The sequence below is a fragment of the Phoca vitulina genome, unplaced genomic scaffold (genome assembly GCF_004348235.1).
Source record: "Phoca vitulina isolate PV1807 unplaced genomic scaffold, GSC_HSeal_1.0 scaffold15, whole genome shotgun sequence".
Classification (NCBI taxonomy): Eukaryota; Metazoa; Chordata; class Mammalia; order Carnivora; family Phocidae; genus Phoca; species Phoca vitulina.
In genome coordinates this window covers 4287511-4310587 of record NW_022589718.1, presented here as the reverse complement: position 1 = coordinate 4310587, position 23077 = coordinate 4287511, and the positions used below count along the sequence as shown (strand labels likewise).

General features: G+C 42.2%; 1 protein-coding gene across 1 annotated transcript in view; it reads left to right on the top strand.

The window, feature by feature from the left end:
* IDO2 (indoleamine 2,3-dioxygenase 2) overlaps positions 1–23077 on the top strand; it is a 57809-nt gene that overhangs the window by 19667 nt on the left and 15065 nt on the right. The window contains exons 3-7 of the mRNA XM_032413305.1: positions 7853–7972; positions 10284–10402; positions 12575–12589; positions 13965–14064; positions 15422–15539. Of these exons, the coding sequence (XP_032269196.1) occupies positions 7853–7972; positions 10284–10402; positions 12575–12589; positions 13965–14064; positions 15422–15539 (472 nt within the window). The remainder of the gene's footprint in view (positions 1–7852; positions 7973–10283; positions 10403–12574; positions 12590–13964; positions 14065–15421; positions 15540–23077) is intronic.

Sequence of the window (23077 nt, the reverse complement as noted above, 5' to 3'; positions counted from 1 at the left end):
GAAAAATAGGAAAATATCTTTAAGTGCAGGAAAACAAGAGAAAGTACCAAAGATGGATAAAATTTTAAGAACGTTTGTTTCATATTAAGCAAATTATATCAGAGTGTATGGTACCCATGCAAAGCATTCAACCAAAGCAAATTGAGCCTTTGTAGCCTCCTTCTCCTGTCTCAGATAGCAGAGCATAGAAGCAAGGTGGAGTCAGGAACAATTTGTAGAAGGACAGATTAAGGTTCTATTTGTTAACTACACAGATCTCGGCACCAGGCTTTCCTTAGGCTTTATGTGATTAAACTATCATGAGTGAAGTGAATAACTCATTGAATTGGTGCTTCTCATATGTTAAATATCAGTGAGAAAAGGCCGGGAGTGTACAGCTAACTTCTGGCTACTGAAAACATGGAAGTTCGGGAAAGAGTTTAGTGCAGCTGTGAAAATAATCCCCTGACACTTCTACTGGGTTGAATAGTGTCTCTCCAGAAATTGTCCACTTGGAACCTAGGACTGTGACCTTATTTGGAAATAGGGTCTTGGCAGATGTAATCAAGGTGAGGTCATACTATATTAGGTTGCATTCTAATCCAATATGACTGGTGTCTTTATAAGAAGAAGGAAATGTGGACACAGACACACAGATACACAGAGAAGAACACCATGTGAAGACAGAGGCAAGGGATAGGAGAGATGGATCATCTAAAAGCCAAAGTGTGCCAAGAGTTTCTCGTAATCACCAGAACCTGGGAAGTGGACATGGAATGGAATGTCCCTTAGAAACTTCAGAAGGAACCAACCTTATAAACACCTTAATCTCAGACTTCCATTGCCCAGAATTGTGAGAGAATACAGTTCTACTGTTTTAAGCTTCTGAGTTGGTCTTCATTTGTTGAGGTGGTCCTAGGAAACTATTACAACAGTCGTGACCAGTCTTTACATTTGTAATTACTTATAAAACATCTAACTACATGAAACCACTTTTAAGACTTCACTGGGCACCTGGCAGGCTCAGTAGGTAGAGCATGCAACTCTTCATCTTGGGGTTGTAGTTTCGAGCCCCACATTGGGTGTAGAGATTACTTAAAAAAAAAAAAAAATCTTAAAAAAAAAAAAAAGACGTCACCAGCACAGGCTGAGACTGAATCAATTGGAAATCAGTCATGAAAAGCAAATATTACGGCTTCCAGGACCATACATGCAGCTACAGACTAAAAAATTGTTCTCTTGAGTCCTTTACTTGGCACAAACAACACAATAATTGGATTTACATTTTTGATCTTAAAGTACCGTCAGGCAAGCCACCTTGCTCTTAGAAAGCCCCAGGAAACCTATCCATATTTTGGTAAAAAACCAACCAACCAACAAACAAAACTTGCTTATTGGTTTAGGCACATCCATCTTATTCCAGAAAGAATCCCCTTTCTCCACTCCACCCCCACAGAACACTACAGGCAACTGACCTGTTCACAGGAAGCTGCACAAGAAAAGACTCAGCAGCATTCTGGGAAAATGATTAAGGGATGCTTTATTTTTTTATTTTTTATTTTTTTAAGGGATGCTTTAATAGCTACTAGTTCTGATAGAACTGACCACCATTCCTGAACATGAATCAATAACACCAAATTACCATATAATATGAAGAGAAGGAATAAGTCAAAACACAGTAGGAAGGGACTGGACATTCACAACTAATGGCTCTGATGGGATCAATGTTTTTAAAATTTTAATTAATGTCTCCAGTGTATTACTTCATAAAAATAGGTGAAATTGTGCATAAAAGGAACTAATGGGGGAGCAAAGAAATAAGCAAGCAAAACACTCAATATAAACTCAAATAAATCAGAGAAACATTGGTTATAGAAAAAGGACACACTTTTCATAAAGTGTAAAGCAAAAATTAAAGAAACGCCAACTCTCAGGAAAATAAAGTACATGAAAAGGAGAAATGGATGACCCAAATTCTACTAAATCGAATTTCCCAAAGCAGAGAGGTGTAGGTGGAGAAAAAACAAAGCTTCAAGCATATAAGAACAAAGTTTTTCAGATCTTATGAAAGATTTGAGTATTTTATCAGAAAGACAATGGGGGTGCGGGGGACATATGCAGATATCCTTGTGAAATTTCAAATTTTCTAGAATAAGAAAACTTCTCAAGTTTTAATCAGGAAACAATAAAAAACAAAACTAGTTTACTTATGGAGTAACGGGATTATTTATAATAATAAGTATTAAGAGACAATTTAACACCTTTGAACAACTAAAATTAAAAAAAAAAATTCAGCATTACCAAGTGCTGATGGGGATATGTACCAAAAGAGACACTCATTCATTTTGCTGGTGGGAATGCAAAATATAGTACAGCTACGTTGGAAGATGGTTTGGCAGCTTCTTACGAAGTTGAATATAGACTTTTCATAAGACCCAGCAATCACATTCCTAAGTATTTACCCAAGTCAACTGGAAATTGATGTGCGTGGAAAAGCTTGTATGTGACTGTTTATAGCAGCTTTATTCATAATCCCCCAAACTGGAAATACCAGCTTGTCTCTCAACAGGAGAATAGTCAAACTGAGAACGTGGACGGAACGTTTTTATTGCCCCCAAACACAGATTTTGAATTCCTAATCCCCAATGTGATGGGATTAAAGGGTGGGGCTTTGAGGAGGTGATTCAGTCAGGGTTCTCCAGAGAAGCAGAAGCAATAGGATATAGAGAGACATAGAGAAAAAGATTTACTAGGAGGGACGGGCCCACATGACTATGGAGGCTGCAACCTGCAAGTTAGGGGCCGAGGAAAGCTGAGAGCCAAGGAAGCCAACAGTGTACGTCTCAGCCTGAGTCCGAAGGTCCAAGCACCAAGCCCCGAGAGACCAATGTCTCAGCATAAGCAGACAGAAAATTCATCCTTCCTCCACTTTTTTGTTTTATCCAGGCTCTAATGGAATGGATGATGCCCACCCAAATCGCTGAGCCTGATGTTCTTTACTCAGCTTACTGTTCAAATGCGATTCTCTTCCAAAAACACCCCCTCAGAGACATACCCAGAAATAATGTTTTGCCAGTTATCTGGGCATCCCTTAGCCTGGTCAAGTCGACACATTAAACTGACCAACACAGAATGTAACTAGGTCATGAGCATGGAACCTTCATAAAGAGGATTAGTGTGCTTATAAAAGTGGCTCCTGAGTGCTATCTGGCCCTCCTTAGCTATAATGTGAGGTTACAACAGGAAGACAGCTGTGTGCAACCCAGAAGAGGACCCTCCCCAGAACCCTGTCATGCTGGCACCCCACCCTGATCTTGCTCTTCCAGCCTCCAAAATTGTAAGAATTAAATGTCCACTGTTTATAAGCTACCTAGTCTGTGGTACTTTGTTATAACATCCCTGACTGGATGAGACACCAAGTTATATCCACACAATGGAATGCTATTCAGTGTCAAAATGTATTTTGCTAAATGAAACATGTCAGACTCAAAAGACCGTATATTGTATAATCCCGTTCAAGTGGCATTCTGGAAAAGACGAAAGTGTAAGGACCAAAAACAGATCAGTGGTTACCAAGGACTGAGGAGGAAGAAGTGGGTGGTTGACTACTGCAGGAGGAGTTTTAGGATGTTAGAACTGTTCTGTGGGGTACTCAGGTGGTGGCAAAACCCATAGAATTGTATATCACAAAGAGAGAATTGTATGCAAATTAAAAAAAAAAATTAACCGGAACTGGGGGGGAATCTTGGGATGGAATGCGGACTATGACAAACGAGCGTAACTGTGTTCCAGATGTATGACAACTTCTCAGGAGGGGGCGGGGAGAAAGGAGCTGACCTAAGCCCTGGTGGGAAACGATGCTGTGGCTGCAATCTGTATGGCCAAACTCAAGAGGAATTGCACAGAATCACTATACTCTAGTTGGGAAACTGGTTTTTCTGGGGGTTGGATGGTGGATGATACTTTGCTGCCAGAGATGAAAGTTATAAATTGGCCAAAGGGGAAGGCTAGAATCAACCTGTGGCCCTGGATTAGAGTTGGAGACATGAGTATAAAGTCATGCTTAGCATTACATATGTGGGTAAATAGATAAACATATGCGGATAAATCAATATTATATGGATATGGATATATGTAATATGTGTGGACACACATGCACACGACACAGTTCCTAGCTTTGTCCCCTGTGAAGACCTAGGAGCGGTGGCTCCCAGGAGCAATGGGCAAGCCCAGTGTCAGGACAAATAACCCTTCTCCAATAAAAAGAACTAGGGCTCCTTGGAGAAAAGGCTGATTATAAACTTGGGACAGGGCAAATACAAGATGAAACATCTTGCACTGCTGGAAAGTAAAGGAATGCTAACAAACAAACACGAAAGGTTGGGACATGTCAAATGGGACACAGAAACCAACCTGAAAGAGCCCCCAGTGGCCCATATAGAACAATATAGCAAGCAAGTAAATAAAGTAGCATTGGGTTATAATCCAAAGTATAAAATAAATATATGTCTGTCTATACTGATATTTTTTAAAGATAATGTATGAATATTAATAAAATTTTAGGAAAAGGTATTTAGAACCCAGATTTTATTAACCATCCATAAGAACTAAAAAAAGTAAATTATCAGTCAAATCAAGAAATAAGAAAATATACTATCCAAGCACTTTGTCTCAAATGTTCAAAAATTATTCTAGCATCCTGAATCTAAATCAGAATAAAGGACTCAGGAAAGATGAAAAATGAGTATTTAAGAAACATCCCCAAACAATGAAATTAATGAAATATATGGTCAATTTTTTTGGGGGGGTGTACAGTTAATTCTTAGTAATCACTACTAATGTGTCTGTGAAATAAGAAGGAATTTCTAAAATAATTTGTGCATGCATGTGTGTGTATGGACATAGTATTGTGGCCAAAGTGCATTAACATGATGATGGAGTTAAAATTCTATATTTATTTTTAACAAGATGTTAAAAAAAAAGATGTGGAAGTTGTGAAAGTAAGATAATGTTTAGTTTATCATGCCGTGTTACATAGTAAATTAACAAATATATGTATATTTAACAACAGCAAGGTGAGAAGATTTGCCTTATCAGTTATCATGACATAATACAAAACTACAAAAATTAAAATCAGATGATATGGGGCCAGCAATAAACAAAGAGGACCACTGGATTGGCTACTTTTATCATAAACAAAAATAAATTCATTCCAGATGGGTTAAGAATTTATATGTAAAAGACAAAAATTTAAAAGTTATAGAAGAGAATTTAAAAGAATATGTACTTGGACTAAGGAAGATTTCCTAATGACTAAAATTGGGATATTTTTCTGATAGACTTCACTTCATTAAAATAGAACCTGCCTTCATCAAAATAGACCATAAAGAAAATGAAAAGCCAAGCCATAAACTGAAAGATGATGTTATCACATATATAACTGAGAAAAAAATTTGTATCCTGGATATACAAAGTCCTGGAAATAAAACAGAAAGACAAACAACCAAGTTAAAAAAAAAAAGGTGCAGTAAACATGAACATTTTGCAAAATAGCAAACATGACTGACCAAGTGACGTATGAAAGATGCTAACCTTTATTAATAATCAGGAAAATGAAAATTATAACTGTAATGAGATTGCATTTTACAACTTCTGTATTTACTTTCCATCTTAAAACACAAATATGAAAACAAGTTGATTATTTTTTTTTTAAGATTTATTTATTTATTTGATAGAGAGAGAGAGAGAGCACAAAGTGGGCAGAGTGGCAGGCAGAGGGAGAGGGAGAAGCAGGCTCTCCGCTGAGCAGGGAGCTGGATGTGGGGCTCAATCCTAGGACCCCCAGGATCATGACCTGAGCCAAAGGCAGCCGCTTAACCGACTGAGCCACCCAGGTGCCCCATAAGTTGATTACTTTAAATTGAGGAAAACATTAAGTTTATGACTCATTCTTCCCCTAACCATTTCATCGTTTTTTGTAGAAAAAACTTACACTACTAAGAAGAGTATTTGTTGTTGCTGTTTATTTTTTTCTAAATATTTTTTTTTTCCATTTTTAATTTTTTGTGTTTGCTTGGAAGGGAGAGTCCAGGGACTCTGGAATGTGCAAGAAATTTTCAAGAAAACCTCTAACCAAGAGCCACATTTCCAACTCAGACTTTGTTCCTTTCCCTTAAGGCTGCATTAGAGGTAGCCAAGAGGGGCTTATGGCTATTGAACGTCTGAAATGTGGTTAAGACAAATTGATAAATAAGCCACTCACTGGATTTTGAAGACTTACTATAAAAAGAACACAATATCTCAATATTTTTATACTGACCATGTGTTGATAATATTGTGGATATACTGACATAGAAAAATATGTTATTAAAACGAATTTCATGTTTCTTTTTAGTTTTTTTTTTTATGTCACTGCTAGAAAATTTGAAATTACAAGTGTGGCTCTCATATTTCTATCAGGGAGTGCTAACTTGAGAAAGCAGGACAGTGGTCAGTAGAACTTAAGTAACACCCTGGCTCAGTCCCTCCCAGGTCTGTGACCCAATGCCTACCCTCTCTGACTGTTTTGTCCTGTGGATTTGGGGGGAAGATGGAACACCGTCTGGCGTGGGAAGTTTTTAGCATCCTGCCTAGTAAACACTTTAGTTAGGAGCCTTATAACAAGTACTCAATAACTATTGTTAGAATTTTCAGGCTGCTTCCTGTTGAAATGAAACATTTCAGCAGCCCCCCCCCCCCCCCCCCCCCCACACACACACACGCAAGCACGGAAGCCTAGAGCACATTGCATTTGCGATTCTATCAGAGCCAATTTTTAGGAGGAATAAACACGCAGCTGCGAGGGGCGGACAGACGCGGAAAGCTGCCCTCTAGCGGAGAGCAGAGGGAGGACTCCGCGAGCTGCCGGGAGGGAGCCCGGGCGGGAGGAGCAGCAGGTCTGAGGCTGCTCGGCGGTGCCTGGAGCTTAAAAGGATACACAAGACGTCCGCCACCACCTTTTGTGGCACTTAAGGACCCCGGAGAGGGGAAGATCTGGATGAGGCTGTGTCTAGATCTGGGGCAGCCATGGGAGGAAGGAGGAGAGCAGAGGTGGGGAGGGGGCGTGCCAGGAAGCTGGAGCTCCTTGTTGGTGTCAACCAAGACAGGCAAGGCTGTTCCAGGCAAAAGTGAGAAACCCATTGTTCTTTAGGCAGGGCTGTCAATAATTAACTTCTGTGAAAGGTGTGGCTTTCATGAGGACGCCATCGGTAAACTTCCAGGTGACACATTTCCACGAGGAAAAGGGCATGGAGAGGTGAAAACACCCAGCCAGGGTCATCGGAAGTGTTCAAACAGGGACTGCACAACCCTTTGGCCCAGCTCGGCTAATGCCCTAATGCCTAGGGATTTGGTCAAATTCCCAACTCCACTGGTTCTCCTTTTACTTCGGAATTAAGCTGAGTCAGGCCCGCTGCGCAGGCTTGTTACCGGGGTTACAGGATGTCAAGGAAGCAGAGCTGCCCTGATAGGTAGGGCTATAAAAGTTGCCAAGGTACGCTCCGTGAAGTAAACGATCCCGGTCTCGGGAATTCATTATACGAGAACGCTCTAACCAATCTGTCAGTTCGGTGGAGGCGACCAGTGGCTGGCACAACCACGGGGGCCAGAAGGGAGCTTGAGTGGAGTGGTTCGGTACATCCCGAACAATGTTGCCCGGAATCCCTCCGTACTGCAGGGTCCTCAGGTCAGGGGAGAATGGGTGTGCACGGAGGCTCTTCGTTCCTCCACAAAAATATAACCTGTTCCCTACACCTGATGAGCCCTTCCAGTCAGAGAACCCCTGTGCCCATCCTCAGCCCTGCAGTTGATAATGTGTGCATATTGTCTTGAACAGATGCCCCTGCTGAACTGCCAGTTCCTCAAGAGTTACCGGGAACAGCGCCTGGCCCACTTGGTCCTGAGCTTCATGACCATGGGCTACGTCTGGCAGAGAGGAGAGACACAGCCGGAAGAGGTACGGGGCAAGTAGGTGCCCGCCTTGCAGTCCGGCAGGTCGGCTGTTCCTGGAATGCGCTCCCTGCTTGGCCCCCCGCTGTTTTTCTGGAAGATAGGTCCTTTCTTGTTCTTTTCTCTGGCTATCCATTGAAGGAAGGGCAAGTGGCCCACTTCAATGAAAGAATTTTTTTCCCTAAGAAGGTATTTTTTTTTTTTTTTTTAGAACTTGTAGCCATTTCTCCCTTTCATTAGCTTTCACATCTGTTTTCTTTCTGGCAATAATGCTTCAAGATGCATTTGAAAGCAAGAACTGAGGTCTCATAAAATACTTAATGATAGCTTACCTTTTACCGCATTTTGTCTGCCTCTGCACATACATTATCTCTTGATTTTCACAGTCCCATAAAGTAAGTAAAACTCCACTATGCCCATTTTACAGGTAGCTGAGGACTACAGAAGATAAAGTCCTTGTCTGAGGTCAAAGAGCAAGTCAGTGTAAAATTCAAGGCCATGCTCAGACCTTCTGATTCACCAATGCAAACTTCTTTCCCTAGAGGCACTCCTTGACATTAACAAGATTAATTTTAAATTTTTAATACTCCTTTCTTTCTACTGATTATTGGTCTCTTAATAATGTATTTAAATCTCTTCTGAATCTTGACTTAACGTTTTATGGTTTCAACTTGAACCTTGCAAGGTGAAGTCTCTGAGTTCCACTGACGGCAGTAGTAAAAAGCACTACTCCCTTTCATTTTGCAGAAGTGTCCCTTTTCCAGGAATCAGAGTTTACATTGTTCCAGTACTTCATGTTCACTGAGCAGCCCCAGCCTATTTGGTTTGCTTGATTGATTCTGCCTCTTTTCTTCCAAGTAAACATGGGAAACTCCCATGGGAAAAGGAAGGGAGGTTGAGAAAGGAGAGAGGAGGAAAGTATAGAGTTGCTTCAGAGTTTTTAAATGTTAGGACATCTTATTTTTAAAAATTGTGTGCCTGATATAAGAAAGTATGGAATCTAGGTACACTACCAACCATCCCACTGGGCTCCCCTCCCCCTTGGGTTCTCCAAACCATAATCCTAGATGGGGGAAGGAGTGGAGTGAAGAAGGCTGACAGGAGAGGGAGTCTCTAACGAGGTGTGTCCATTCACTTCCAGGCGAACAGGAAACCCCTGGCCATGGCCTCAGATCATCCCTGACTTTCTCTGCGTCTCATCTTTTAACTTTTCACTGAAATAGACACTGCCCTTCTGCACTGCCCTCCTCATCCCCTGATTCCCAAGGAAAGCTAAACTTCAGTTTGAATTTTAAGACTCTTTAAAGTTCTTTATTGTTTTCCACCTAAAAAACAGTTCTGTTCTGTCCCAAGTCTAATCTAAAAATCTAAGGGAAAGCAAAGGCAGAAGTGGGGCTCTTTTAATAGATACTTTTATCTTAGGGGGAAATAAAAATGGAAGTGGGAGATAGGGAGCATGAGAATGTTCTTTTGGATCCAAACTAATTTAGCCTTGTCCGCAAATAAGAGACCCCTTCTGGTCTCCCATAGATCTGAATAGTTTTTCTGGACTTGTGGGCAGATGAGTCTCTTTGGAGTGGTCCTCAGATAACTTAGGGGTTGAAAGGGAACTGTCTTGAGGTCACTTACTTGAAGGTATTATTGGGTTTGACTTATGAAGTGATGGACAGAGTTGGCTGCCACACAGGATGAAGTGTTCTATCCTCCCCATTCCTCTTCCTGAGTGACACATAAACACACACACACACGTACGTGTGTACATACATACCCACATGTGTAAATATGCTTGTGTTCTTATACACACAGATATATCAACATATTTATGTAGCTGTCTCTGTCTATAGATAAGTAGATAGAGATAGAGATTTTTTTCCCACTACGCATCAACCCAGTTCATGTTCAAACATTTGGTCAAACATTTGATGCCCTTCTTTGTAGTCAATTTTCAGAGATCATTTTATGCTATATCTGTATGTATGTGCTCCAGCTTTGTAATATTATTATATATTTCAGCTTGTACTTATAAACGATATATCCACTAGATTGTAAACAGAAAAAAAAATATGAAAGTGAGGTGTGTATTTATGGATCACTCAGATAATATCAGTTTTATTGCCCAGGTCATTTCTCTACCACAGGATTGCCGGAATAGAGGGCAACCATGACTACTTCCTCTGTGGCATTCTTTCAAGAATATACTAATCGTATATTCTATCATATCGTATTGTATCACAGTCATATGTATCTGGATTTATCTATCTGCCGTATATTCTGTCTATCGTATCGTGATCGTATATATCTGGATTTATATCTAAAAGGTTCTGCCAAGAAATCTTGCCCTTCCCCTTGTTGAAGTCTCCAGAAACTTGGGGCTCCCTCCTATCCTGGTCCACTCAGACCTGGTGCTGACAAACTGGACCCCTAGGGATCCAGAAAGGTAAGATGCAGAGTGAGTGCTTTGGATGTGAACAGACTGAAACTGAGTAAAGGGCAGCCCTGTGACTTTTACTCTTCCTACAGTAAAGGCCCTGGGTTTTTCAGCCACTTGCAATTAGAGATGTTCATATTTATTATCTACTTTATGGTTGCAAAGCAGGATCAACCTGAACACAAGTTCAAAAATCACAGTTCCCAGCAGTTTCACTCTGAATACATTGGTACAGGCTACATTTTTCTTGTTTGCTTGTTTGCTTCCACATCCGATCTCAACTTGACCTTCAAGCTCCTGCATGATTAGACTTCGCTCATTCTTTCTCATCAAATTATCTCCTGTGCCCTAACACGCCCTCCATTCATGTCAAATTAGGACCAGTGACTTCAGTAAGTGATCATGATGTAACGATCATAAATGAATGATTATGGGTGAATTAGGCATAGGGGTCTAGATAAGCTGGATTGAGAATTTGATGAATAATGCCATCTCTTCTGCCTAGTTGGCATCAATCCTCTGAAAGCTGGGCTGGGAATGTAGGTAGGCAGTAGTCTAAAGAAGTAGCGAGAGTTTTTTTAACAATCAATAGTCAGAATGGGTGAAAGAGAGGAAGTATTTAATTTCCCTTTGAACTTTATTATCACAGCCAAATTTATTTCAGGCTATAGATGCAAGAGATAGTGCTTCGTGACTTCATAAAATAGCTAAAGGGACATTTAGGTTAGATGTGAGGAGGAACTTCCTCAGCATAAGGTTTGTGGGTAACCACAGGATTTCAGAGATGATGGGAATCTGTTCTAGAGGATTAAACACTTAACAGACAATATAACTTTCTGGACTAATTTGTGTGGCCCTTGGAAGAAGTGAGGTCCTCTCATCTCTCTAAGGAGCTCTGAGCTCTGGGAGGATACATTTTCCATAATTATTAATAATGATCTTTGACCAATTCTGCTTTCATAACAAAATTGATGACCAATATTCTCATAAAAAGCTGCTAAATCTGGCTCAGAGTTTTGACAGAAAAAAATAATAAATATATGTGTAGAAATGATTCTGGTCGGGGTGCCTAGGCGGTTCAGTGGGTTAAGCGTCTGCCTTCGGCTCAGGTCATGATCCCAGGGTCCTCGGATCGAGCCCCGCATCGGGCTCCCTGCTCAGTGGGGAGCCTGCTTCTCCTTCTCCCTCTGCAGCTCCCCCTGCTTGTGCACTCTCTTTCTCTCTGACAAATAAATAAATAAAATCTGTAAGATAAAAAAAATAAACCTCATGCAAGCAAGTTTATTACCACATTTAAAAAAAATTCAGACTTCTACAAAAAAAAAAATCAGGAAGTAGCTTGGTGAGGGGATGAAACTTGACCTAGGTACATGCTAAAGGCGAGTAAGAGTAGAAGAGTTACAACAGAAACGTGGGTTTGTGGCAATTACAAACATATAAAAGGAAGACGATAATTTATGATGCTGGCCACAGGCTAAATGTTCTGGGGCTCGTGTATGAGCTGAGATTTAGCTCCCTCTTTGTCACACAGTGGCTTGCAGGAGAGGAAAACTTCTCCCTCTTCCCTTCTAGTTTCTTTGGCTGGTCTGATAATTAACTTGACGTAAGAGAGATTAATAAGAGAAAAACGAATTTAATTTTGTGCATACAGGAGCCCATAAAAATCTGAGACTCAAACAAGTGACCAAAACAAGCAGCTTCTATACCTTTTACACAAGAAAGCAATACATTTGGGAAGGATTGATAAGACAAAGGGGTTTGGGCTTGGGGTAGCAAATTAGGGAAGAAGTAATAAGACGTGTTTACTCAGGCTTCTCAGCCCTAAATTCCCTATTGCAGGTGATAAGGGCACTTTCTATTCTCCTGGTTCAGGAGGGTACCTTTCATGTAGCAGATTTATTTCCTGCTTTCAGGGGAGCTAAGGTCAGAGTGTCCTTCTTGTACCAGCTCTTTCTTAAGTAATGTTAGTTTAAATGATGAGTGTGCCAAAGCAGTGCATTTTGGGGTGGCAGATTCTGCTCACAGTGTAGTCACTACCTGTGACATCCAAAGTGTGCATGGGTATGTGTGTGCACACAAATGTGCATGCCTGTGTATATGTGACTGCAAAAGGCATATCTGGCTTACAAACTGATTTGTTCTTTTATTTTCTTTTTCTCTTTGTGGTTGTCAATACTGAAGACCCTTAGAAATTGGGTAAGTTCTCCGAAGTCCTTCACTCACTTTAGAATCCATGTGAACTCAAAGCTTACAATAAATAAAAGAGAAAGGCATACCAATTTTTATGTATGGTATATAAACTATCTAAAAATGCCTGAAAAAAGACTAGAAGGACATGTGCCAAAAATTAACAGTGCAAAAGTTAACAGTGGTGCCCTGCTTTGTAAGGATTAGGGGATTCATTTTCTTTACTATGTTTTCCAATCTGTGCATAAGGCAACAAGTAAAGTGCAATGCAAAAAAAAAAAAAAAAAAAACTTTACCAAGTTTCTAATTCTCTGTGATTCTTTGAAGTCTGATGATCTGAAAAAGATCTCTGGTCTCACCATAAGGTCTATGAACGGCCCAACTGCAGGCAGCGGTTGCTCCAGCTACAAAAGAATCCCTTTGCAATGTCTTGTTTTACACGGACTGGCGCTCGTGGGGCAGGCCTGCTCCAGACATCCTCAGTCTCCTCTTTCCCCAGCGAGCAAAATTACCCTCTAAAGGAGCCAAACCTCAGCTCAGGAGGGGGTTCAGTATAAAAGTTGTAGCTCAGAAGATGGAGCGTGGAAAGGCGAAGACACCACCTTCCACGCTATTGTCTCTGCTGGCACAATGGAGTTCCGGACCTATTTTTCTTTTGCGTTTGTTTTTCATCTCTCGTCGTGCGTAAGATGTTAGAGGCAGAAGTGACTTATGGAGTGAAGTTCTCGGTTTTATAGACTGGATCGACATCTGGGATATTTGCATCCATATGATAACTGGTGATTTAAAATCGATCCCTGTTTAACAGTCTTCCTGCTGTCATTCTACTATAGTACAGCACTTGGGGGAAAAAAATAAATCACTGATGAGAAAGAGCACTAGTCTGAGTTATGAGATATTCCTGCCCTGGTCCTGGGACTCATCAGCTGCATGGGGAAACCACTGTGCTTCTCTGGGCCATAGTTTCATGTCTAAAAGAGGAGCATGGAATTAGCTATGGCCTGTGGTCACTACGACTCCGAGACTCTGCTCCTGACAGGAATGGTGTGACGGGCCCCAGGTGGAGAATCAGCAGGGCCTGCCCACTTATGCTTCAGCTGATCCCCTGGGGAAACGGGCGAGGACCATCAGGGCCATGCTAGACTTTGAGAGTCTTCAGGTCCCGTGAACGGGGGCTGGAATAGATCTGCTCTCTCTCTCTCTTTTTTTTTTTTTGGAATATGGCTGGAGGCGGAGGCTCCTCCCCAGGGCAGTCCTGCGGAGCCGAGAGGGTTTCTTTCAGAGTCCACTTGCTCTCATGGTTGTCTCACTCTGAGGTGGCCTGGGGGCTGTGCGCCTCGCGGTGTCCAAGCCTCGCTAACCATGTGGTCGTTTCCTTCCCAAGGAACTTGGACCTCATTGTCTCATTTCCTGGGGGAGAGAGCCTGCGTGGCTTTATACTGGTGACTGTTTTGGTGGAGAAGGCAGCAGTGCCTGGGATTAAGGTATTGTCTTCACAGAACTTTTTTTTTTTTTCCTAAATGAGAAATTAGTGTGAGCTTTACTTCCCACCAAGTTCCTCTCCCTGTGGTGAACTAATCAATATAGATGGACAGGCTTTGTCCTGCTTGGTTTATGTCTGAGCTCTAGCCCACAGAGATCTCTGCCGTTCCTCAACGACCGTAAAACTTGGAATGACCATTTGTCCACTCAACAGACTAGCTTAGTTCTAAGCAATGGATGTCTCTGGGGGAACAAAACAGACACTGCTCTGGCCTCCACAGAAGCTCACCGTCCAGTGGAGCAAGATGGGCCGATATATAGGGTAACAAGAAAAAAAAGCAGTGTTTCATGAAAAGACATCTAAAACCTAATCCAGACTTGCAGGGTCAGGCAAAGGGAAATGAGAGCTGGAGTTAACATCCTCGTGATGTACAGGAATTAATCAGGGGGTGGGAATGGGGGGTGGGGAGTGGTATTCCTGGCCCAGAGAACTGTTATGCAAAGCTTCAGAGGACAATGAATCATCATGGAGATTCCCTAGCCCTGGGGGGGGGGGGGGTTGCAAACTTGAATTCCTTCAGGGGTCAGGTGGGTACAGAGAGGTCAGGTGTAAGACAAAAGAAGGTGGAGTGGCAGGTGATCAGCTAGAGATTGTGTGCCTTATTTAAGTGAGATATTTAAGTGAGATTTGTGTCTTTCCTCACTCACTGCCTACCCTGTTAAGCATACTTTGAGTGCTCACTGTGTCCTCAGTAGAGTGACCAGATTGTGGTACAATTATTTTAGCACCCCTCTTTCCCTCTCAAAAGTGAAACTATATGGCTACTCTACTTCTCATTCCTGTGTTTAGTTCATTGAAAGATACGGAGTAAAGTATTGGTCTTCCAAATATAGCTTACATAAGGTGGAGACTGCTGGAGACAAGGAAGGCTTCCTGGTGGAGGGGGCTCTGAAGCTAAGGGATCTACAGAATCTGTCCGATTTTATGTACAGCAGAGCTCAGGAGTGAGGGTGCCCCAGTTCAAGATCACAGAAGGAGCAAGCAGAAGTAGAAATGATCATGATATGAGATAAATACAGAAGAAGGAACAAAATTGATAGGATTATGCCCTTGAGAGTTACAAGAAGTAGCAGCCAATGGGAAAGATCCAGAAAGACTTAATTAGGGATCTATCTGGGAGGTGCCCAGAAAGATTCTGGCTCTCAGGACATCTAGTTCAGGAATGCCCCCCAGGGAGCCCTACCAAACAGCCCAGCAGTCAGAGGGGTGCCCTTCCTCTAGGTTCCCCCAGCTCTGCCTCTCACTCTCTCTCAGCAGACTGAATGCTCCTGAACTGAGTGAATGAATCTCCTCTGCAGGCACTTGTTGAGGCCGTGAATGCCATCTCACAGCGTAGCCAGAACGCCCTGCTCCAGGCCCTGCAGCGACTGAGACTCTCCATTCAGGAGATCACCAGAACCTTAGGACAAATGCACGGTATGAGGCTCCTGAAGAGTGAGGGCTCTGCTTGGGGCAAAGGGGCCTGGAGGTTTGGCAACGTCCACAAGATGGTGCGGGTGCATTAGCTTTGTTTTAAGGCACCCACTTGTTCGTGCTCCTGGAAAATGATCTCTCAGTTTGCAGGGATTTTCTTGTGGGTTTATCCTTCTTTATATTCTCTTGTGATTCGGTGGCTTCTTCTTCTCGTTGGCCATGTATTTCTTTGCATGTCGAGGTCTTGCATAAAACTGGGGAGGGAGGGGTGAAGCACACTACATTGGTTGTACACGCCTCTATCCCGCAATGTGAGGTTACTGCAGGGCAGAATTAGGGTATGAGGGAGTTTGTGCTTACACTCTCTAAAGCCTCTTTGATTCTTGTTCTCATGTGGGACCTGAGATGACTGACCTTGGCTTTGGGCCTTATCTGAGGGCCCTTCCTGTGCTCCTCCACTGTGGCTACTTTAGGGATGAGTTATCATAGGTGTGGCCAGTTAAATGCAGCCCCCCCCCCTTCCCGGGGTTGATTATATCTTATTTTGATGACTGCAGCTCTTCAACTTCTTCTATCAGAAGAATCTAGAAAATGTAACTAGTGTGTGTTTAAGGAAGGTATGGGAGAGGGATGTCATCTGTTTAACAAGGGCTGAGGATCTAAGTATCAGTTTCCCTCAATCCTGCTGCACTGACGGATGGAGTCCAGGAAAGGAGAGGTTTACCAGAAAGGATGGGAGGGAGGGTGGGAGTGAGGGAGGACACAGGGTGGTGCCCAGCTTTATGGCCTTCTATTAAAGGAGTAAATTTATTTGTCATCTCAGACTCCACACGAGTGGAAATCCATCCGAAATCACAGTGTTATGTATTATGGAAATAAGACATTATTTTCAACTTCTTGTTTTATATTTCAGATTCACATTTCCTCCATTTCCCTGAGTTTTAATTTTAAAGCCCTCCGATCACATCAGGAGGTCTCCTGCCAAACAAGCTCTCCAACCTGGGTGATGTGGATTTTAGCCTTGCCGAGGGACCCTGAGTCTGTTACTCAGGATACCGAGACCAGGGGAGGCTCACTGCAGGTGCATTCAGATCATATGGATGAGCCAAAGCGAGTAGTCTGGAAGCTCAGGAGAGGCCCTCCCCCCATCACAGCCTGCAGCGGTGGGATGGCACAGCCGTCCCGTCACAGGCTTTCCTTGTGCTCCTTGTCAGAGGCACTTCCTTCTTCAGCCCGGGCCAGCCCCAGTGCTCTCCTGACTATCACCTGTAGGAGGTTTGATGGCTAGGGGAGGTACCAGGCCACTTCCCTTGTTTCCCCGAAAGGCAACTTTTCCCACACAGACATACTCTCTCTTAAAGGTTTTACCTGTGGTCACTGCGGTGAAATAGATGAGTGCATCAGACTGCCATTTTCCAACGCGACTGTCACGTGCCTGCCGTCTGTGTCCTCGCTTGTGAGGCTGGCGGGCTCGGGACATGCCTGTAATCAACAGCATGCAGCAGAAGTGACCCCACGTGAGCTGAGGCAAGGCTAGAGGAGGGAGGGGATGCGACTGCCACCTTGTATACGAAGTCACCACCCAAAAATGCCACCCACTCTGAGGCCACGGCTGTGAATGAGGGTGTCGGACCACACAGGGGGGCCATATGTAGATGCTCCGGTTGGCACCTGACCCGGGAGCGAATAAGCCCTTGGTTTGATTCTAGGTTCCCACCCTCAGGTCATCCTCAGTCTGCAAGTCTTCCCACCTGAGGACCCAAACACTGTGAAGCAGAGGAAAGCCATCCACTGTGTCCTGTCCAAATTTCTAACCCACAGAATCCATGAGCGTAACATACTGGCTGCCTGGCTTCGGAGTGGTTTGTTATGCAGCCAGAGTAAACGGAGAAATGAAATTACAAAAATAAGAAATACTAGAAACTGCAAGGTTTACGGAATCACACAGGTTTGTTTGTCACTGTTTCTGGTTTATAGTTAATGGCATTTTTTCCTGCATGATCAGCTGAGCTCAGCTGCACTTCTTCCCTCTGCTTTCTCCCAGAAAATGGAGCTCACCCAAACATTCTTTCTTTCTGAGCTCAACTTTAGCAAGAGCGGTGGAGTCTCCTCCCTTCCTCCATACATACCTCATTGCCAGGCAGGACAGCCTGAAAACATGCCCGAGGCAGAGGAAAAGGTACTCTTCTTTGTAAGGCTGCAATTTGCTTTGCTGAGGAATCCCATGCTGTCACTTGGCCTTGGCCTAGCCCTCCTGTGACTTCTACCTCACAGCCTTACATAATCCTCACCACGGACTGGAAAATAAAACCAGACTGACTCCGTTTTTACAGCCTGACTCTTCTTTTTTATTTTATTTTATTTTATTTTTATTTTTGACAGAGAGAGAGAGTGTACAAGCAGGGGAAGCAGCAGGCAGAGGGAGAGGGAGAAGCAGGCTCCCTGGCTCAGCAGGGAGCCCAACCTGGGGCTCGATCCCAGAACCCTGGGATCATGACCTGAGCCGAAGGCAGCCGCTTAACTGTCTGAGCCACCCAGGCGCCCCCACAGCCTGACTCTTCTTAAGGCAGAAGTCCGCACCAGCACTACACTAACAGACCGTGCCCCACCTCACCGCATTGCTGGCTGCCAGTCAGCACTGGGCATCTGCGGGATCCCTGGCTGTGCCCCTCTTCTTGGTGATTTGCAGAGAACTTGACCTGGTCTGAGTGTTGTGCTCTGTTGGAAGGCTAAAATATGTTTGGATTTCCAAGCATCCAGATTACACTGGCATGTCTTTTGGCATGTTTCTCAATAGCTCTTGTTGTTTTTTTTTCTTTTTTTTAAATTTTATTTTATTATGTTATGTTAATCACCATATATTACATCATTAGTTTTTGATGTAGTGTTCCATGATTCATTGTTTGCATATAACACCCAGTGTGCTCCATTCAGTACATGCCCTCTTTAATACCCAACACCAGGCTAACCCATCCCCCCACCCCCTCCCCTCTAGAACCCTCAGTTTGTTTCTCAGAGCCCATAGGCTCTCATGGTTCATCTCCTCCTCTGATTTCCCCCCCTTCATTTTTCCCTTCCTACTATCTTTTTTTTTTTTTTTTAAACATATAATGTATTATTTGTTTCAGAGGTACAGGTCTGTGATTCAACAGTCTTCAATAGCTCTTGTTTTTGAGAATTAATTTCCTCCTTAGAAAAGCTGAGGGGTAAATTGCTCTCCAAAAAGCCGTGGACATTTTCACCTTGTATTTCCTTATGCATCAACACAATTTCTAGCTATTCCCTGACCGATTGGTAGCTGTAAGAATTTATCCTTTAATAGTAGAGCAAGGAGTCAAAATGTTTCCTTCTAACAGTTTGGTATGTGTTTAAATCAGGTTTCTTAATCAGTGAATCGGTACAAAATGGTAGCGTCAACTTCAGCTACCGGCCCCATCTGATTGGCCCACTTAATTTTGTCTAAGGGCTTTTTTTCCTAATTTGAGAACTTATTTTGTCTAAAACCAATTGGAAACAAAATTCTTGTTTTCATTTTTTTTATCTTAAATTGAAGCTTAAAAGTGGCGTGTAATTAGGACACTCTTAGATTTTTTGAAAGCATTTTTGACATCTGTATAAAAGAATCTGTGATAAAGTTAGTATATATCCAGGTGCTCACCAAAGAACCATGTAACAACTAAGCTTTGTTTTGTTTGTAACTGATCCATTTTCACCCATTTATAATCAGTAGGAAAGACTGTCTGGATGTTGGGGCAGCTCTATGCTTTGGGTCTGTAACCTGTAATAACTGAATTCAGTACCCTAGATTTATGTTTAGCTGTTAGGACTTTCTTGATGAAAGTTATTTTCCTTCCCTTCCCAGCCTACCGGTATTTCTCTTTATGACTTCTGGAGCGTGAGCTCCCTGTGCTGTCTGAAGAAGGTATTACAGTTAGAACCATGTACTGGTGATAAAAGTCTCTGCTAGCAATAAAAGCAGTCCTTAACCTTTGAAAAAATAAAATAAAAAATAAGACCCACTGGAAAATAATTAACATGGAATTCTTCTCTACTGAATACCACGGGATTATACGACCACATTCATATCTCTAAAGATACCTTCTCTCGTGGATTAGTTACACACGGTAATCTGGTTATACCCTGGTCACCTGAGCCATCGTATTTTATCTTAAATCCAATTTTATTATGTCAGTGCATCAAATCCAGAAGGATGCCCACACAAAACCAGTTCTCCAAATATTGAAGAGTCCCATTAAGTCTTCACAGAAGATGTTTTTAGGCATACAAAGAAGAATATACATTGCATGTCACACATCAAAAATATCCAGAAATCTACAATGATTATTATTGTTGCATATGGTTCAGATTCACTCAGATTTGCTTACATATTTATAACCTATTTTTTTTGCCCTTCATTCCATTACACATTTCTTTTGCCACTAGGATTTCCTCTAGTGAGGGCCTGGGGCTGGCAAACTCTCTCATCTGCAAATTGCCCTGTTTCACTCCCATTCCTGAAGAATATTTTTGCTAGCAACTATATTCTTTTAGATGCTGAGTAGATCACTACAATATCTTTCGGTTTCCACTGTCACTATTGAGAAGTTAGATGTCAGTCTCTTACTTGTTTGGGGGCAACCCATCTTTTCCCCGTCTGCTTGTGAGTTTCTCTTTATAGGTCTGTCTTTCCCGTTGTTCCATTTATTACGCGTGGGCTTCCTTATGTTTCTTTAGTTGATATGCCTCGTTGTTCTGGAAAGTCCTCATCCATTAAATCCTCGCAGGTTATGCCTCACTGTCTCCTGTCTTCCTACTGCAGCTGTGATTGAAGAGATTAGATCTTGCTCTGCTGTCCTCCATTCTTAAAGCCTTGCTGTTTTTTCCCATCTCTTTATTTCTTTGTGCTGCATTCTGGATTAATTCTTCTGATCTAATTAATTAATTCTCAACTGCTTCCAACCTGCTGCTAAATACACACATCCAATAGGTTATTGTCTCATTTCCAAAAGTTGTATTTTATTATTTTCTAACCTGTTCATATTTTACAACATTCTGTTCCCTGTAGACGTTTTCAAGTTTGCTTTTGGTTTTCTTCAACATACTATGTGTGGCTGTTTCATAACTTGTATGTGATGATTCTAATATTGGAAACTTGATTCTGTTTCCTTCTTGTTATTTCTTCTTTTCTACTGGTTCTCATTGCTGGTTGTCATGTTTTCTTGTGTCTATGCTTGCTTTTGTTGCTTTTTTTTTTCCCCCTAGGTGTTGCTCATTGTCTTTGAAACCCTGTCTGTAGGCAGTCTTTTGGAACTGGGGTAAAGAAATATTTGTATTCAGTTCTTCCTGGTTCTTGGGGACATTAAAATTCTGTCCCATCTTGAATCAAGTTCAGCAAGTGAGGGCACATGTAGCAATCAGGCAATTAAACTTGGGCTGAAAATGTGCAAAAAAAGAAGTCACAACTTTGCAGGGACAGATTTTTTTTTTTTTTTTTTTTTTGTCTTCCTGTTTTGCTCAATGCCAAGGTAGCCCTGATTTTGTCTTCTAGGGCAAGCAGTGGTGGGGTGGGAGCTCTGATGCACACTGATGTTGAGATATAGGCAGCTGGGATCCCCAGATTAATATGAACAGGGTATCCTGTAAAATGCCTCACCATGGCTGGGACCAGGGTCATACTTATGGCACGGACCATACAGAGAAGCCACCAAAACCAAGCCCAGGTGTACCTGGATTGGCAAATGCCTTCAGGGAAAAGTGGTTTTGCCACTCTAATTTTCCACCTCCCTTTCTAGGGGTTCCTGCTTTCCCTTAAATTTTTGCTTAGCGGTTCCTTGCTGTTTCTTCAGCTTTGATGCCTTTAAGATGTTTGCATCTCTTATCCCTCTTTTTGGATTGTTTTTAGTGGAAGGATGGGTCCAAGTGAAGTAGTACTCCATTACCCCAAATGGAAGACTCTTTCTGGAGTGTCATTTGCATCCCTTCCTTTCTCTCTGTTTCCATCACTTGCTCTGGACCTTGCTCTCCTCATCACTTGCCAGGACTCTGCAGTGACCTTCCACATCCCGCCTTTCATCTGCCCTTTACCTAGTCTAATTCATTCTTTACACAGAAGCCAGAAGTGCAAGCTGAATCACTCTTATTCCTAAAACTCTTCAGTTTCTCTCCTGGCACGGTGCAGGAAGGTAGCCTCCAGTTCCATGTGGCTACTGAACACTTGAAATATGACCAGTGTGACTGGGAAACTAAATTTTAATCATATTTCATTTTAAACAATTGAAATTGACATTTAAAAATGGAATCAATGTAAAATGGTTTTTTGTTAAACATAGCTTTATTACTGAATGGTCATATTTCACTTAATTGTTGAAAATTAAGCATCCAAGTTGAAATGCAGTATAAGTTTAAAACAATTTTTTTTAAGATTTTATTTATCTATTTGAGAGAGAGAGAGAGAGAGAAGGAGGCGGAGCAGAGGGAGGGGGACAGGCAGACTCTGCACTGAGCAGGGAACCTGATGCAGGGCTCAATCTCACGACCCTGAGATCATTACCTGAGGTGAAATCAAGAGTTGTTGGCTTAACCGACTGAGCCACCCAGGTGCCCCAAGTATAAAATAAATTTTAAGTCTGTAAGCATATACAGAAAATTTCAAAAACTTATTACAAAAAACACATTAACAATTTCTATATTGATTATCTTTTGAAATTAAAATATTTTGGATATTGTGTGTTAACTAAAATATAGTATTGGTATTAATTTTGCCAACTTTTTTTTTTACCTTTTGAAATATGACTACTAGAAAATTTTAAATTACATATGCCTGTCACAGTACATTCTTATTGCCGGCACTCTTTCATCCCTTATTCTAAGGATAAGGACAAAATCCTTAATCCATTCTGTAAGACTCAGTATGATCTGACCCCAGAATATTTTAATTTCAATTTCTTTATTTGACACCATGTTTCCCTTCACTTGTTCTTTCTGATACTAGCTTTTAGTTCCTGAAAAGTACTTTTATCATGAGCACACACGAGTTGTGTCTTTCCACAGTGTCAGCTTTATGCAATCCTAAAGCAAAGTTAAATCACAATTAGAAAGCAGGTTCAGGATTCCAGACTCAGTTCACCATGTGATTAAACTTGGCTTCTTACACAGCACCCAGAGCAGGAGAGAAGACAAGCCACACAACGAACAAGATAACAGAAGGTACAGGAAGTGGACGAACCAGACTCAGTCAGTCCGTGGGCGTGTAGTTGAGCTAAGGCCTCGGTCTGGTCCGGGTCAGCTCTCCGCACTCGGCTTCTGATGTTCTAGCGGGAAGGCTCTCGGTTCTGTTCGGAGATCCCGGAGATCAATGGGGCAGAGCCTTCCGTGGCAGTTGCCTTTTTTGAGTGGTCAGAAGGGTCAGGTCTGAAGAGTCTGACAGTTTGCTGCCAAAATCCTTCCCTTTATAAAGGGATTTAATCAGTTTTGGGTCTCTGCAGACCTCCTCTGGTTCTTCGTGATCAGTTGTGGGGTGTCGGCTGACGTGGGTCCGGGCG